The 12442-nt window shown below is 44.3% G+C and overlaps 1 protein-coding gene across 5 annotated transcripts in view; it reads right to left on the reverse strand.

The window, feature by feature from the left end:
- The window catches only part of Cbfa2t2 (CBFA2/RUNX1 partner transcriptional co-repressor 2), a 102196-nt gene extending 92689 nt beyond the window's left edge, over positions 1 to 9507 (reverse strand). For 2 of the 5 annotated variants that reach the window (XM_048431515.3, XM_048431514.3), the window contains exon 1: positions 9353 to 9507. In XM_048431515.3, the coding sequence (XP_048287472.1) occupies positions 9353 to 9386 (34 nt within the window). In that variant the 5' untranslated portion in view covers positions 9387 to 9507. The remainder of the gene's footprint in view (positions 1 to 9352) is intronic. The other 3 variants (XM_048431517.3, XM_048431516.3, XM_048431519.3) reach the window with 2 other exon arrangements.
- Between the last annotated feature and the right edge of the window lie 2935 nt (positions 9508 to 12442).

The following is a 12442-nucleotide window of genomic DNA, read 5'->3' on the forward strand; positions in this document are numbered from 1 at the left end:
ATAGGTATACAAAAATCTCTGAGTCCAGCCGGGCGGTGGTGGCACACGCCTTTAATCCCAGCACTCGGGAGGCAGAGGCAGGAGAATCCCTGTGAGTTCGAGGCCAGCCTGGTCTACAAGAGCTAGTTCCAGGACAGGCATCAAAAACTACAGAGAAACCCTGTCTCGAAAAAAAAAAAACAAAACTCTGAGTCCATATAATTTTTCAGTAATAAAAGGTAACTTCCTGCATTTCACTTCATTGCTAGACATTTGTGTGTGCACATAACATATGCAGGTACACTCACCTAAATGTATACACATGAAGGCAAGAGGTCTATGCCAGTAAGTATGCTTACCTATCACTCTCTACCTTAGTTTTGAGACAGGGTCTCTCACTATACCTGTAGTTAGCTGTACTAGGCCCCAGGATGTACCTGTTTTCCCCTCCTCCAATACTGAGATTCCAGGCACCAGCCACCACACCTGGGTTTTGTATCAGTGCTGGGAACCCAAACTGTACCATGCTTGCATAGCAAAGACTTTACCTCAGCAAACTCTTAACTGAGCTACTTCCTCAGCTCAATTTTGTCTACTTTTTTGAAACAGAGTCTCGTGTACCTCAGGCTGGTCTCAATCTTGATCTATAGTGGAGTAAAATTGGCCTTGAACTTCTGATCTTGCCTCTATTTCCTAGACTGTAATTATAAGTACCCAGGAACTTCTGCTTGGTTTATGAAGTGCCCTAGAGCAAACCCAAAGCTTAATGCATGGGAGGCATGCATTCTACCAAATCATTCATGTCCTCAGCCCCTAGAAAAAATTTAATTCATTTAACTCATTTAACTCATTGAGTTGGGTCTGATGACACATTCCTCAAATCCCCACACCAATCCCATCTGAAATTCTGGGGCTCCTACCCATGTTTACTCAAGTATTGACCAAGTATTAAATTAGTAACCTCAATCAATAATCTTAACATTGCCTTGACTTTCTCCCCTGTCCCCATCCCAAATCTACTGTCAAATACTGGCAACTCTAAACTGGGTGTGGTAGCATTTGGTGCATGCCTATAATGCTAGCACTAAAGCAGGAGGTTAGGAGTTTAAGACCATCTTCAGATAACAGGGGGTTCAAAGTCAGTTTGAGATTTTAAGAACTTGTCTTTCAATAAAAGAAGTTGGGCTGAGTATGATGGCTCACACCTTTAATCCCAGCAATAAAGAGGCAGGAACAGCCTAATCTCTGAGTTCAAGTGCAGCCTGGTCTACAGAGTGAATTTCAAGTCAGTAAGAGTTGAGTGATGTGACTGATAGTGTGAAGCCATTATCTCAAAAACAAAACAAAACAAAATAGGGACTGGAGGAATTACAAAGCAGTTAAAAACATTTGTTGCTCTTGTGGAGAAGATAGGTTCAACTTCAGTACCCACAGGGTGGTTCACAACCATCTCTAACTTCAGTTACAAAGGAACTGATGCTTTCTTCTGACCTCCATGGACAACGAGCATGCAGCACATGTGCACATGCATACATACAGGTAAAATATATAACAAAAATTGAATAAACCTAATTTTTAAAGTCAAGAAAAACAAGCTTTCAACAGATGACACCTCCATTATTTAAAATAAAAAAAGAGAAGAGCAATCCAGCAAGATGGTTCAGCTTGTAAATGCATTTACTGCCAAGTCTGTGGCCCTGAGCAAATTAGGACAGAAGTAACACCTCCAAGTTGTCCTCTGACCTCCACAAGCACACCATGGCACAGGAGCCACACACGGTACACACACATCAAAAGGGGAAGGAGCACGGTGACTACGGACGGAGGAACACCTACAAACCATACCTTCAATACTCTGAACCTCAGCTGAGCAATGGTGGTGCCCGCCTTTAAGGCTGGCAGATCTCTGTGAGTTCAAGGGCAGCCTGGTGTACAGAGCTAGTTTCAGGACAGTCATGGCAGTTACACAGAAAAATCCTGTCTCGAAAAAATAAAAAAGCTGAATCTCAAAAAAGGTAGATAGTTGTGAATGCAACAACTATTTCTAGACCCACTGCTAATATTCTGATTCAAAGCGCTCACCTCCCTCTCTTAGCCTAAATCAGCAATGTCTTACTTCATATCCTAGGTCCCATCCTTGACTCACAAAATGTTTTCTCCAGAAGCAGAGTGATCTCTTCAAGTGTAAAACCGTTCAAAACACGTTACCCAATTAGTATGTACAATTTTATGTGTTTTTTCCAGTCACTTAAAAAAATAAACTTGAGCCAGGTGGTGGTGGCACACACCTTTATTCTCAGCACTCGGGAGGCAGATGCAGGCGGATCTCTGTGAGTTGAGGTCAGCCTGGTCTACACAGTGAGTTCCAAGACAGGTAGTACTGTTACACAGGGAAACCCTGTCTCAAAAAAAACCCAAAATATTAATAAACTTGAGGGGGGCTGAAGAAATGGCTCAGAGGTTAAGAGCACTGACAGCTCTTCCAGAGGTCCTGAGTTCAATTCTCAGCAACCACATGGTGGCTCACAATCATCTATAATGAGATTTGGTGCCCTACATGCCAGACACTCTATATATAAATAAGTAAATCTTTGGGGGAAAAAAACAATCAAATAAATTTGAGTATGCTGAAAAGATAACCTAGCCGTTGTAAATCCTTGGAGCTCTTCTCAGGACCCCAGTTCAGTTCCTAGCACCGAGGACCTCACAACTCTCCCTAATTCTCAGCACCAGGGAATCCAATGCATCTGGCTTGTTTGGGCATCTGCATGTGTATGCACACACACACCCCTACACATAATTTCAAAACAATAAAAATAGTTGGGTATAATGGTGCACACATTTGATCCTAGTGCTCAGGAGACAGAGGCAGGTGGATTTCTGTAAGCTGAAGGCCAGCCTGGTCTACAGAGTGAGTTTCAGGACAGCTAGGACTGGATCTGTTATTTCCAGGTCAGCCTGGTCTACAGAGCTAGTTCTAATACAGCTAAGAGCTGTTACACACAGAAACTTTGTCTCAAAAAACAAAGCAAAAAAACAACAAACAAACAAACAGTGTCAGGCAGTAGTGGCACATGCCTTTAATCCCAGTACCTGGGAAGCAGAGGAAGGCTGATCTACAGAGTGAGTTCCAGGACAGCCAGGACTGAGAAACCCTGTCTCAAAAAACAAAACAAAAACTATAAAATAAATAAAAAGTAAAAGGGACACAAGGTGCAGCTCAGTGATAAAGGGTTTGCCCAGCATGGACATGGTCCTGGGTTTAATTCCCAATACAGCTACCAAATAAATAAATAAACAAAAATATAATTTAAAAAAACCCATAGATCAAATCCAACTACAAGTTATTGTTTAATATCCACCCCCTTTCTTTTGTTGTTTTTGGAGAGCCCAGGCTGGATTAGCACGCGTAATAATCCTCATGCCTCAACATCCCAAATGCTGGGATTAAAGGCGTGTGCTTTTAAACAAATATTGCCTTAATCCCAGAACTCAGGAGGCAGAGGCAGGCTGGATCTCTGGGTTAAGGCCAGCCTGGTCTACAAAGTGAGTTACAGAACAGTCAGGACTACACTGAGAAACCCTGCCTCAAAATATAAAAAATAAAGATAAGAAAGAAAGAAAGAAAGAAAGAAAGAAAGAAAGAAAGAAAGAAAGAAAGAGGGAGGATAGATGGATTAGAGAAAGAGAGGGGGGGGTTAAACTGAATGTAGTAGTTCACTCCTGTAACTTAATTCCTGCGTAATAAGAGTAAAACTAAAAGGAAAGGGGAAAAGGTGACTTGTTTCTGCCTGTCACTTCTGAAGGCTGACACCACTTTTCTAGAAAGAAACAAAGTACTGAAGACGGGGAAAACTTGTCTCATTTTCATTGTGCAGAAAAATACCACTGGTATATTAGCGTTTATGGGATGGGGGTGGCAGTGGTCAGGAGTGTTGTGAATTCCAGGAAAATGTGGGTGTGTTTACTGTTGCTCTAGGGATATGAGATCTAAATGAATAAATCTGTGTTATGTGAATGTTTGTTCTCATGTGGCTTTTAAAAATTAAAAGCAGGCAAGACCTCTACATGATCAAAATAAAGGAATGAGGCAAATTTTTTTTTTCAAAAGAGAAAAGGTCAAAATTGTGTGTCAAGGCATGTGTGCATGCCTGATAGTAACATTTCAGTTGAGCTGCTGGAGAGTTTAGATTACATATTTGTTGCCATCAGCTAATTTAATTTAAAGTCTGCCAACTCCAGAGCTATAAATTCAGAATTTTACATTGGTCATTCTGAATTTTGCTTTAATTTCTGCATTTAATTATAGCAATTCAAAACAGAAGGGAGAACCAAATCCTTTTAGTTTTTTATTTGGCTTCCCCCATCTTGAGACAGAGTCTGACTACACAGCACAGAGAGGCCTCAAAACCTCCATCCTCCTACCTCAGCTTCCCAAAAAGGGGGAATACAGGCTCCTATTACCATGCCTAGCAAGAGTCAAATCTTTGTTTTTATTGATCCAGGGTTTCTCCTTGTAGCCCTAGCTGTCCTGACACTCATTCTGTAAATCAGGCCTGACTAAATTATTGTTTAATATCCACCACTACCGCCCTTCGTTGTTTTTTGAGACAGAGCCCAGGCTGGCCTGGCTCTTATAATATTCCTCCTGCCTCAACGTCCCAAATGCTGGGATTACAGGTGTGTGCTATTATACAAATACTGCCTTTTCTTTCCCATTCACCTCTAGTGTAATTTATGGCAATGCTGTCCAGGCATGGGGGCTTCTGTTTCTAAACTCAGCACCTGAAAAGTGAGTCGGGAAGATGAGGAGTTTGAAATCAGCATGAGTTATGCTGAAAGGAGGAGTTTAGGATAATCCAGTCAGGTAGGAGAAATACCAATAAAAAGGAGTAGGAAAATAATCTGATCGTCTCAGAGGTAAAAAGTAACTAAACCAACCTGAAAATGGGTGCAAACCAGCAGTGGCCCAAGTAGAGAAGGGAAGGTACTTAGGTGTTCATCCTCATCAGGATCTCTTTGGGGCATTTTCATGTCTGTTATCATGCTGATAGCTCTATGCCACATAAGGAAAAGGTTTCTCAAGAGGACTAATCTTGCTGGATGGTGGTGGTGCACACCTTTAATCCCAGCACTCGGGAGGCATAGGCAGACGGCTCTCCTGTGAGTTCGAGGCCAACCTGGTTTAAAAGAGCTAGTTCTAGGACAGGCTCTTGTCTTGAAAAACCAAAGAAGACAAGTCTTACTCTTACACCCTTACATCTTTTTATAGTAATGAATGCCAGCCTGGTCTACAAAGCAAATTCCTTTTTTTTTTTTTTTTTAGACAGGGCTTCTATGTAACAGTTCTAAAACTAGCTCTGTAGACCAAGCTGGCCTTGAACCCACAGGTATCTGTCTGCCCCTGCCTATTGTACTTTTTTTCAAGTGTATGACTCAAGGAGTAAGAACCACTATAAAATGATGATCTCCATCCCAATCACACCAGGATTAAGAGATAATACTGCCACTTCTACTTACACTTTATAGTTCATCATTCCTTAAAATGGTAATTTTTACACATTATAAAATGTTTTATCAATTATAGTGTGACTATAATTGCTACTTATTTATAAGCAAGGGCTCAAGCGTGTCTTGCCCATGGTGGGCGAGTAGACCATGACTGCGTTCTATCCCTAGCCTAAAACGGTAACTTACAACAAACATTCAGCCAGGCTCACATCTATAATCCTTCATTCAAAAGGCTGAGGCAGAAAGTGTGCCACGAGTTTGAGGGCAACCTGGTCTACATAGAGAATTGAGTTGCCTTTGCTACTGAGTAAGATCCTAACTACTTCAATAAAGCAAAATATTTAGAGCTAGGATGAAGCTCAGTGGTAGACATTTGGTTAGGAAATAGGAGGCCCTGGCTATTGTTGTGGTTGACTAGCACTGCCAGGAAAAAAATAAAGCGTAAAACAAATATTCATGCATTGTAGGCAAACTTAGCCATTCATTCCAATGGCATGAACACCAAAGGATGAAGTGTTAGCTACAGTTATTTCCCCTGGGACTCCTGACAGAGGACTGAGTTCTTTCCTACTTTCTTTCCCCAGGACTATAGTTAAAAACACTGGCCAGGGCCGGGAGGTGGTGATGCACACCTTTAATCCCAGCACTCAGGAGGCAGAGGCAGGCAGATCTCTGTGAGTTGGACAAGAGCTAGTTCCAGGACTGGCTCCAAAGCAACACAGAGAAACCCTGCAGCGAAAAACAAAACAAAACAAAACCAAACAAACAAACAAACAAATACTGGCCAGAGCTGGGAGGTGGAGGCACACACCTTTAATCCGAGCACTGGGGAGGGGACAGAGACAAGCAGATCTCTCGGCATTCAAGGCCAGTCCTGGTCTACAAGAGCTAGTTTCAGGACAGGCTCCAAAACTACAAAGAGAGCCTGTGGGGGGAGGGGGGGACACAGGCCAATTAGAGCAATTACCTACTGTACACTAGAGCCTGTGAGTTCCTTTAGCTGAAGGGGGTGTGTGGCACACACCTTTAATTCCAGCACTTTAATTCCAGCTGCAGAGACAAACAGATCTCTTTCAAGGCCAGTCTGGTCCACAAGAACTAGTCTCAGAACAGCCAAGGATGCAAGGAAAAATGCTGTCTTGAAAAACAAAAAAAAAAAAAAAAAAAAAAACTGTAGGTAAGCTTCTGGAGCAGCAGATGGTCAACACTGAGCCACTGAAAGGACACATGCCTGTAATGCCATAGCTCTGAAGAAGTTGAGCAGGAGGCAGGCCTGGCCTAGGCCACGGTTATTGTAAGATCCTATTTTAATGAAAGAAAGCACTCAAACACATTTCAGTGTAATTTTTTTTAATTTATTTATTATATATACAGCATTCTGCCTGCACATATGCCTGTACTACAGGCAAAAAGAGGGCACCAGATCTCATTGCAGATGGTTGTGAGCTACCATGTGGTTGCTGGGAATCGAACTCAGAAAGAGATGCCATTGCTCCTAACCTCTGAGCCATCTCTCCAGCCCCATTTATTAAAAGATTCTGAACTAAAGTAAAAGTAGAGTAGGATATGACAATGAACATCTATAATCCCAGTATTCAGGAACTTGAGGCAAGATTAAGAGTTGGAGGTCGTGCCAGGCATAGGATCACAGGCCTTAGATCCCAGCACTTGGGGAGGCAAGAGGCAGATCTCTGTGAGTTCAAGGCCAGCCTGGTCTACAGAGCAAGTTCCAGAACAACTAGGGCTGTTACACAGAGAAACCCTATCTCAAAAAAAGAAAAAAGAAAAAGGGAAAAAAAAAACCAAGAAAGAGAGAAACCTAGTTATATGACACACCAAAAAGTGGTACTTCTTGGCTTTGGTTGTTTTTCCAGACAGCCTCCCTACATAGCTTGGGCTGACCTCAAATTCATATCTCCCTGCCTGAGCCTCCAGAGTGCTGGGATTACATAGGCTTTCACCATACTCAACTTTTTGAGAATATCTTTAACTAAAAACATAAAAGACATGGAAATTTCGTAGGTCAGCTGGACCTAGTGAGACTTGCCTGTATTCTTAGCTACTGTGAAACTGAGACAGAATTTTAAGTTGGCTAGTAAAATCCAATCGGAAAATAAAGAAGGCTGAGGATGCAGTTCAGTATACAGCATAAAGTATAAGCCCCTAAATCCAATTCCCAATACTGCTAAGCAAATAAATTTAAATTCAGATAAAAGGTTGTTTCAGCCGGGTGGTGGTGACACATGCCTTTAATCCTAGCACTGAGGAGGCAGAGGCAGGTAGCTCTCTAAATTCGAGGCCAGCCTGGTCTACAACAGCTAGTTCTAGGATAGGCTCCAAAGCTACAGTGAAACCCTGTTTCAAAAAACCAAAACAAACAAACAAAGAATGTTCCACTTTCCAAATACAATGAAATCTTTGCCAGACCTAAGGTTTACCTGGTTTGCCTCCACCATTCCATCATGAGCAGCAACAGTAAAGGACTACAAAGGGATTATAGGGTAAATCTATCTTGTATTTCTTCAATTCAATGTGGATGAGTGCCCAAGAATGAGGCTGTATAAATCCTCCCTTTTAAGTGCTCAAGAACAACGCTCTGGGGGTAGGGCAGAGTTCTCAATACCTCTCATTTTATCTTCTGCACAATGGACATGCTCAAATACCTCGTTTTAGTTTTCATTTTATTTCTTAGGTTTTTAAATGTTTTTTTGAGACAGGGTTTCACAATATAACCCTGACTGGCCTGGTACTGACTGTGTAGATCAGACTCAGTGATCCACCTGCCCGAAAAGTGCCTCAAATACCTCTTTTTAGGCTGTCATTCTGCATAAACAAAGGAAAATCCACAGAACAGTTTACATGAGTCTCCTCTCAAACTCAAATCCAGAATCTACTTTGTTGCCATATCCTCCGGGCCTAGAGTGATACTTTGTACTTAAGAGATGATTTAATAAATATTAAATGAATCGAATGCAATATGCTTGCTGCTCAAGTAATGTTGACTATTACTGCTATTTTAATGACAATTAAGTTTTTATTGTTCTTATTAAACGATATCATCCCTCCTGCAAGGATCTTCCAATTCTGGAAAAACATCGGATACATGAAAATGGCAAAACGGGGGTAAGAATAAAGCCACAACTGGGAGACCCTGTAGGACTAGGAAAAGACATCTTAAAAAAAAATACACAACTAAATCCTGATTTCAGACTTTTCCGAGGTGCACACAGAAGGTTTATCACACTTCTGCGATGTGCAACTGTGTGTGGAGGGCGATCTACTGGGCTCACTAAAACCAACTACAGCAATTCAGAGAACGTTCCTTCACAACCCATTTTTCAGACGGAGTAACTGAGACTCCTCCAGGATCGCCAAGGTCATAGCCTGTACACGGGGAGCCGGGATGTGAACCCAAGCTGTCCGATCCCAAAGCCTGCACTCAACAGGCCCCTCCGGAACACCAGCCCCGCGTCTTCCAACATCTATCACACGTCGCTCCAAATCCAGCGTGCCTATCGTTTCCCCGGACCGGACTTTCGGCACCGATGCCGCGAAAACAAAACAATACTTCTCTCGCGGCCAGTCCACAGGGCGCCCGCCAGGCCTGAGATCCAAGGCCGCTCCGCACAGTCCCGCTAGCATCCGGAGCCCCGCGCCCCGCCGCGCCGCAGGAAGCATCGCGGTGGTCCCGATAGCCCGCGAGGCCCGGAGAGTCGCGTGACCTTGGATATAGCACCTTACTCCCGGCCTCAGTTTCCCCGCGCCGGCCTCCCACCGGGGGCCTCTGCGGAGCCTCGCGCCTATGGAGCAGCAGGCCCCTCCACACACACCCCTCAGCCGCCCGCCTTTCCGCTCCACTTACGCTGGAAGGCGGCTGCTCCGGGGACGCCCACCATCGCGGAGCGCAGCCTGCCGCGAGCGCCACCCGCTTCGACCCACCGCCCGAGTCCTCCGCAGGCGCAGGCCGGAACCTGCACCCGCCGAACTCGCCCGCACCAGCGCCGCCGCCGCTGTTAGGCCGCGCCGCCCCGCCCCCGGACGGCCCCGGCACGCCCCCGCCGCGCACTCCCGCGCCCCGACCAACGCACGCGGAAGCCCGGCCCGAGGGCGCTCACGCGAAGCACCACCTCCCGGCCCGGCCCGCCCCTTCCGCACCAGGCTGCGTCCTATCCTGCAGCGGCCTGCACCTCAGACCCGCCTCCCGCGCGCAGCGAGCGGCCGGCACGTAATCGCCCGTCTCCGAGCTCCAGACTTCCGGATGTGGCCTGGGCGGCCTCTTAGGAGCAGGGGCGGAGTCCTAGGGCGGGGCTTCGAGGGAGGGCGTCTTCAGGTGCAGGCCTCAATGCCTTTATGGTTGGATTGGGTGGCAAGTTGTTCTTCTCCCCCCTTTTATTTGCTTGTTTGTTTTTACACTGATTTATTGCATTTATGTGCGTGTATGTGTTTGGGCGCGTGCATTCCAAGGTGTGCGTGTGAATGTCAGAAGACAAATTAGGGGCATGCTCTCCTTCCACCCTATAGGTCCTGCAGATCAAACTTCGTGCATCAGGCTTATAGCAAGCATCTTTGCCAGCAGAGCCATCTCGCAGCAAACCCTTTTTAGGCTATAGGAATCTAAATGTTTAACTAATAGCTGTCAAAATTGATTTCTGTATTTTGGGGTTTTGTGTGTGTGTGTGTCTGGGAAGAGTGGCATATATATATATATATATATATATATATATATATATATATATATATGTTCTGTTGGTTTTTTTTTTTTTTTTTGGTCTGCTTTTGGTTTTTTGAGACAGTTTCCCTATATAGCCCCAGCTCTTCTGGAATTTGCTCTGTAGACGGGCTGGCCTCAAACTCAAGAGATCCTCTGCCTCTGCTAAGATTTAGAGGTGTAAGGGAGCATCATCCTTGGCTTGTTTCAATTTGTTGAAACAAAATCGTAATGTGCGTTTGGCCAGCTTAAACTCACTCACCTAGACCAGGCTATCCCTGAACCTTAAGCCATACTCCTGCCTCTGCCTCCCAAATGCTGTGTTTACAACACCAGCAGGCCTCATAAATTGTTTTGTTTCCAATAAAGGTTCTGTTTTGTATCTCTAGCTGGCCTGGAACACACCCTGGAGTCCATGATGGTCTGGAATGCTCACCAATCTGCCTTCCTCAGCCACCCAAGTGGGATTAAAAATAGGTACCACTAGCCAGTCTTCAAAGGCATCTCAAAAATCAAAACAAAAAAATAAAATAAAATCAAAACAAACAAACTCATAGTAAACAAAGAAAGTACTCTGACCGTATGATGCTACTTTGAACTACTCTGCCATTCTGTCTCTCAAAGACTCAAAATTATATTTCAGGAATTATTCAATGTTTCAAAAATTATAATTCAGAAGTTACAACTAAAATGAAGGGGCTGGAGCTATGATTCACCAGTTAAGAGCACTGGCTGCTCTTCCAGAGGACCCAGGTTCAATTTCCAGCACCCATATGGCAGCACATAACTGTCTATGGCTCTAGTTCCAGAGACCCCACACCCTCACACAGACATCCATGCAGACAAAATACAACACCAGTGCACATAAAAGAAAAACTTAAGAAGATAACAAAAATGAAGCCAGCCTGGCATGGTGGGCACACACCTGTAATCCCAACCCTTGAGAAACTGAAGCAAAAGAAATGTCAATTCAAGACCAGCCTGGGCCACATAGTGAGACCCTGTCTCAATAAAACAAGGTCAGACGTGGTGGCCACACCTGCCTGCCAGCACTGGAGCAGTGAAAGCAGGAGGTTCAAGGTTATTCTCCCCAAAAGAGCGAGTTAAAGGCCAACTGGGTGAACTGCGGTGACATTTGCCGGGTGAAATGGTACAAACACACACACACACACACCATCCCAACAATTAGGAGGCAGAAGCAGGCAGTTCGAGTTTGAGGTCACCCTACTCTACACAGCAAGTTCCAGGACAGCCAGGGAAACACAGAGAAACCCTGTCTCAAAAAAACAAGCAAAAAGTTATAGATTCAGATAGACCTAGGAAATAGAAATTTCTTGTTCATTCATTTGTTTGTCATTTGTTTGTTTGTTTGTTTTATAAGATTATCACTCTGTTTCTCAGACTAGCCTGGAACTAAGTCTTCACAAGTCCCTTGTCAGCCTCCCAAATTCTGGGATTCCAGATCTGATCACACAAGCTGGATGTTTTTCTTCTTTCTTCCCCCACTCCCCCAGTGTTTGTCTTCAATGACAAGAAGAGTAAAGATGGGCAGGCAGAGAGAAGTACATGCTGCCTGCCATCTGCCCAGGCCATGCCACTTCCGCTAATGAGTTATAAACTCAAGGCCAGACCAGCTGACAGTGAGAGAAACCACTGAAAGACACATTGAGTGACTTCTTCTAAGTAATGTTCCTTGTTGAAACACTGCTGGCACTTTATTTACTTATGTATTTATTTATGAAAGTGGTGGTTGGTTGGTTGGCTTGTGGATTGGTCCTGAGACAGGATTTCCTATACCTGACACTGGGCTAGAACTCACTGTGTAGCCTAGGAAGAAAATGCCTTTGAACGCCTTATCCTCTAAGCTCTACTTCCCAAGTTCTGAAGGAGACATACCATCAGGCCCAGATTTTTGTCATTGTTATTATTATGTTTGAGCATGGTTTCTACATATAACTCTGGCTGGCTTATTACTTGACATGAGTAGTAAGCTAGGATCCGGAATTCACAGTTTCAGTCTCCTAAAGAATTACAGGTGTGTTCCACTGCACCCAACTCCTTCACACTCGACAAAGCCTATCTATGTAATTGAAAAATATTTGCCATGAGTATGACTCTTCAGAAAACCAAATCCTTTCTCCAAAAGGTTGGTGGTGGCGCACGCCTACAATCCCACCATTCCGAAGGCAGAGGCAGGTGGATCTCTGTGCCTTTGAGGCCAGCCTCAGCTATAAAGTGAGCTCT

The sequence above is a fragment of the Myodes glareolus genome, chromosome 10, assembly GCF_982192425.1.
Source record: "Myodes glareolus chromosome 10, mMyoGla1.1, whole genome shotgun sequence".
Taxonomy (NCBI): domain Eukaryota; kingdom Metazoa; phylum Chordata; class Mammalia; order Rodentia; family Cricetidae; genus Myodes; species Myodes glareolus.